Source organism: Lepidothrix coronata, unplaced genomic scaffold (genome assembly GCF_001604755.1).
Source record: "Lepidothrix coronata isolate B3197 unplaced genomic scaffold, Lepidothrix_coronata-1.0 Scaffold122, whole genome shotgun sequence".
NCBI classification, from domain to species: domain Eukaryota; kingdom Metazoa; phylum Chordata; class Aves; order Passeriformes; family Pipridae; genus Lepidothrix; species Lepidothrix coronata.
The window spans coordinates 1936441-1941891 of NW_016690302.1; the positions used below are offsets into that span (position 1 = coordinate 1936441).

The 5451-nt window shown below is 54.1% G+C and overlaps 1 protein-coding gene across 1 annotated transcript in view; it reads left to right on the top strand.

The window, feature by feature from the left end:
* The window catches only part of AGRN (agrin), a 114635-nt gene extending 109201 nt beyond the window's left edge, over positions 1-5434 (top strand). Inside the window, exons 37-39 of the mRNA XM_017825689.1 lie at positions 457-681; positions 1258-1361; positions 2763-5434. Of these exons, the coding sequence (XP_017681178.1) occupies positions 457-681; positions 1258-1361; positions 2763-2920 (487 nt within the window). The 3' untranslated portion in view covers positions 2921-5434. The remainder of the gene's footprint in view (positions 1-456; positions 682-1257; positions 1362-2762) is intronic.
* The last annotated feature ends 17 nt before the right edge of the window (positions 5435-5451 follow it).

A 5451-nucleotide genomic window follows, 5' to 3' on the forward strand; every position in this document is an offset into this window, starting at 1 on the left:
GACCCCTCAGGTAAGGACAGACCCCAGGCATTCTGATATCCCAAAATCTGTGACCCCTCAGGCAGGGACAGACCCCAGGCATTCTGATATCCCAAAATCTGTGACCCCTCAGGTAAGGACAGACCCCAGGCATTCTGATATCCCAAAATCTGTGACCCCTCAGGCAGGGACAGACCCCAGGCAATCTGATATCCCAAAATCTGTGACCCCTCAGGTAAGGACAGACCCCAGGCATTCTGATATCTCAAAATCTGTAACCCCTCAGGTAGGGACAGACCCCAGGCATTCTCATGCCCCAGAGCCTGCCAACCCCTCAGGCAGGGACAGACCCCACGTGTAGCCTGATGCCAGGAGCTGGCTGGAGGTTCTCCCAGCAGGTGAGCCAGCTGGCTGGGAAGAGAAGGCTGCTCCAAGGAGCTGCCTTGTTTTTCACTCTGCCCCCATCTCCCCACGCAGTGAGAAGGCCCTGCAGTCCAACCACTTCGAGCTGAGCATCAAAACAGAGGCCACGCAGGGGCTGATCCTGTGGAGCGGGAAGGGGCTGGAGCGCTCGGACTACATCGCCCTGGCCATCGTGGATGGGTTCGTGCAGATGACCTACGACCTGGGCTCCAAGCCAGTCGTCCTCAGATCCACGGTCCCAGTCAACACCAACCAGTGGATCCACATCAAAGCCTACAGGTGGGGAAGGCTGGAGGGAGGGAAACGCGGGAGCGGGGCGGGCGAGCTGAGTCACGGCGCCCCGTGATCCCCAAGGATCGCTCCTGCTCCCGGATAATAATAGAGGAGAGGCATGTGGGCAGTGCCCTGCAGAGGGCAGCGTGTTGGGGCACGCCTGGAAATGTCAGAGGGGCAGGAGCAAGGAGGCCTGGGAGGTCTGTGCCTTTTATTTGAGGGTTTGACATTCTGGCCGCGTCGAGCCCGAGCTGCCCCTCGTTATTTTTGGTGGTGGTGGGAGTGGTGAGGATCATGTGCCCGGCGTGCCAGGGATTGCTGCTGGTGGCTCTGGAGGGAGTGTGGCTGCTGGCAGGGCTGGTGGGGGGGCTGTGGGAGGCCATGGGGATGCTGGAGGGGAGCACTGGAGCAAGGATTGCTCCGTGCCACAGCCAGATGGAGAGGAGGGCTCAGCTCCCCTTGCCTTTGCAGCTGGAGAAGGGCTGATGGTGCCCAGTGCCAGGGTTTGGTGCAAAGCAGGGAACACCTCTGGGTTTTTCCTCTAATCATCTTCTGTTCCTTCTTCCCTCCCTCTGGGAGCAGGGTACAGAGGGAAGGCTCCCTCCAGGTTGGGAACGAAGCTCCCATCGCTGGTTCTTCTCCACTTGGTGCAACCCAGCTGGACACAGACGGGGCCCTGTGGCTGGGTGAGTTGGTGTGGGCAGGGTGAGCATCTCCTGTGCCCCTTGCTGAGGGATTCAGAGGTGGAATGGGGTGGGGATGCTCCCTGCCTTCCTTCAACATGACACCTTTGTCTCCCAGGTGACCGAAAAATTCCCCTGCTTGTTCTCTGCCTACCAGGGCAGGGTGGTGGTGACACTGAGGGATGAGGGGTTGGCTTTACCCACCAATGCCAGTCCTTCCCATGGCACAGTGTGCCCTGAGGAGAGCCATTGGCTGGCCTGGAAAAAACAGTGAATTAGAATCACAGAATCACAGAATGGTTTGGGTTGGAAGGGACCTTAAAGCTCATATTGTTCCACCCCCTACCATGGGCAGGGACACCTTCCACTGTCCCAGGTTGCTCCAAGCCCCGTCCAACCTGGCCTTGGACACCTCCAGGGATGGGGCAGCCACAGCTTCTCTGGGCAACCTGTGCCAGGGCCTCACCACCCTGACAGGGAAAAATGGACTTAGATTCCATTTACACTTTTTGGAAGCATCTTTGTTATCTCCCCAGTCTAAGCCTGTAGTTCAGGTCTAACCTTACTCCCAAGGAGTTCATATTCAAAAATGTTGCCTTGCCTGTGAAAAAGAGAGGATCCTGGGGGCCATTTCTCCTTCTGAAATCAGCCTGGAAGTTTATGTGCAAAGCAGAATTAGTCCATGAGAGATTTTTGCTTGGCTTCCCCACTGGCCCCTCCAAAAGTTGTGTTTGCAATCAGCCCCTCGTAATTCCAATGTATTTCCTGTGTAATGAGCCCAGAGTTGATGTTGCAGTAACTGAACTAAAATTCAGTTTGGATTTGGGACCAATCCCCAAGGGGAAGGAAACTTTTGAGTTGAAATGTGTGTTTTAGAACAAAAATAGCTGGAGAATAGAAATACCCATAGAAACGAGTCGCTGGTTGAAGTGTCTTCAGGAAACCTGCAGGCAGTGGTTGGAACTGGCACGACTGAGCTAAGTGAAGATAACTACTGTTTATTTTCATAAAACTAATTAATTTAACTGACTGACGAATTCATACTTACTATTAGCCAGGAAAGAGGTTTCTCCCTGCTCTTGGGAAGACATTCACAGAGTGGCTGAGGTTGGAACAGACCTCTGAGGTCGAGTCCAACCTGTGACCCATCCCCACCTGGGATCCAGCCCAGAGCACTGAGCGCCACATCCAGTTGTCCCTTGAACACCTCCAGGGATGGGCATTCCACCACCACCCTGGGCAGCCCCTTGCAGTGTTTAACAACCCTTTTCCAGGAAGAAATCCCCCCCAGTTCCCTCCTGAGACGTTCCCAGCGGTGCCGGTGTGTGCGGGGGGGTGTGACACTGCCGAGGACAGTCTGGCTGCCCCCTGCCCCGTGCCCTGAGCTCTGTGTGTCTCCTGCAGGGGGGCTGGAGAAGCTGAGTGTGGCTCACAAGCTGCCCAAGGCCTACAGCACCGGCTTCGTTGGCTGCATACGGGATGTCCTTGTGGACCGCCAAGAACTGCACCTGGTGGAGGACGCTTTAAACAACCCCAGGATATTACACTGCTCGGCCAAATAGACCCCCAGAGACCCTCCCTCCTCCTTCCCTCCCTCCTGCCTATTGCTGTAATTATTTTCTATTTTTGTAAACTTATTGCTTTTTATATTTTTGGGGGGGGGGAAGAGGGAGGGAAGGGGGGAAAAAGGGAGGGGAGGAGGAGACACCCTTTTTCTTTCGGGTTATCCGTTCGGTTGCAGCCTATCCAGGTCAGGCAGAACTCGAATCAAACAGCAGCAACGAAGAACAAACCTTGAACCAAGTCTCCAAGAAGTGACAGAAGAACTTGCCCATCACGCTGTAAATCTTCTTCATACTTGAAGCTTCTTTTTTTGGGGGGGTTGTTTTTCCCCCCTCCTCACTTGTGTTCTTGGGTTGTCGTCCGTGCCCACGGCAGGGAAAAGATGCTGGTGCTGGCGAGACCTGTGGCCTTCATGGATTCACTGCCCGGCCCCAACGTCCCCTCTGCAGTGCTGGCTGAGCAGGGAGGTGGGAATTGCCACCCCTGCTTCGGGGTCTGGCTCTGCCAAGCCTTCCCCTGGCCCTGTGCTCACCCGACCTCCCTCCTCCCCCCCCTCCTTCCTCTCGCTCTAATTTATGTGTGTAAGAATCTCAAGTGCTTTTCTCCTTCATGCTCTGTTAAAATCAGGGATGCCATGCACTGGAAGAGAGACCAAGGCCTGCTCTGAGCAGGCAGGAAAGCATTGCTCTTTGGTTGTCTTATGACTGTTTGCTGGACTGAGAGGTGCTGGGGGGGAAACGTTGATTTTCTCTGTTGGTTCTCCTCCTCGTCCTCCTCCTCCACCTCCTCCTCCTCTTGGACATGTGCAGAAGCAGCTGTGAAACCTCATTTCCAACGCTTTGTGTTCATCCAGACGTGTCCCAACCACCTGTTTGCCCTTGGCTGCTCTTCCCAAGAGCTTCTGCCCACCAAGCCTTGCCCTCCCGCGCGCCGGGGATAACTTGGAGCTCCTCTCCAAGGGCTGGAAGTGCTCCCCCTTCTTCCAGCACCACCAAACAGGCTGGGAGGGCACAGGGACTGGGTCCCTCTTCGCTTTTAAAAGACCTGTTGGATGTGTCCTTCCATGACCCACGTCCATTTTCCAGCCTCTGGGGCATGACTTTGCCCTCGGACGCTCTGCCAGCCTGGGAATGCAGAGCTGGCACTGGAGCCTCTCCCACGAAGAGAATTCGGAGTTTCCACCTTGGATTCAAGTTTTTTTGCAATGCCCAGGGTCTTCCACGCCGTGATCAAAGCTCCTCTGGACGCTGCCAGCCCAGCAGGAACAGCTCCAGCGGGAATGGGAACGGGGCACGAGTCGGGACTGGAGTGTTTCTGGGGGGTGGGGAGGGGATTTTTAGGTGTTTTCTTCCTTGAAAGCAAATGTTTTAGTGCCAGTGACAAAGCCAGCCCGTGTGTTTGTGAGTGGACGGTGCGTGTTTGTGAGTGTCTGTCACCCAGCACACGTTTTGCCTGCGGATCTTGGATCTCCTGGGAGCAGGAGAAGAGCCAGTGGATCACAGCTCCGAAGGAAACAACCCTCTCCCTTCGAGTTCCTTCTCCATGGGAAGGATTTCATGATGCTGTGGAGCATCCACATCCCTTCCCCGCCCTGAGGTGGCAGCTCTGTGTGAAAAACAGCTTTGTGGAGTGTACAGGACGAACCTGAAGGATCATTAATATTAATTAATGAGTGTTAATTAAGACCCGAAGTGCCATCATTTTGCGGTTTCACCTTCCAACTTCCAGCACACCTTTTAAAAATGGTGTTTCTTGGCACTCAGGTTTTGAGCCACACCAGGTCAAAGGCCTTTTCCTCAGGGTGAGCTCTGAACAAAGGGGAAGAACGTGTGTAAAAACCACTTGGGGTTTTTTTATTTCTTTTTATTTGATTGAAAGAAAACTATCCCCCCCCCCTCCCCACCCTCCCAATCCCCAATCTGTGACATTCCTCTGCAAATCCAGGGGTTAAATATTCCACAGAGGGGGGCTGTGCCCTCTGTGGGATGGAGACTGCTCTGTGTGTGTGTGTGTGTGTGCCAAAAACCACATTTTAAGTGGCTGCTGTATATAAACCGTGGGTCCTGGGGGGGATTGCTGTGCCCTGGAAGGGGGAGAGGGAGGTGTGAGACCCCCCCCCAAATCCGTGAATTTTGAGAAGGGGGGAATTTCCAGCTGGGCATTGCTGAGACAGGGCTGGATCCTCCAGCTCCAGAGGGGGGGACAGGGGGCACGTGCAGAGGAAGCTGCTCATTTTCTCTCGAATGCCACTCCAAACGAAGCCAGGGGTCACTGCAAAAGAAAATTACAACCACCCAACAGCTAAACAAAAAACAAACAAACAAAAAAACTCTGTCTGCTTTTGCTGGGGCTTGGAAATGCCTTAAAACAGGACGTGGTGTCCTCGTTGTGGAGCATCTCGAACCAAGGTCAGGCTCAGCAAGTGCTCCCTTGGGGGCCGTGCACTTAACTGGGGCTTTATTTTTAATAGCATTTGTAACATGTATGTACAAACAAACAAACAAACAAACAAAAAGAGACATTGAGGTTG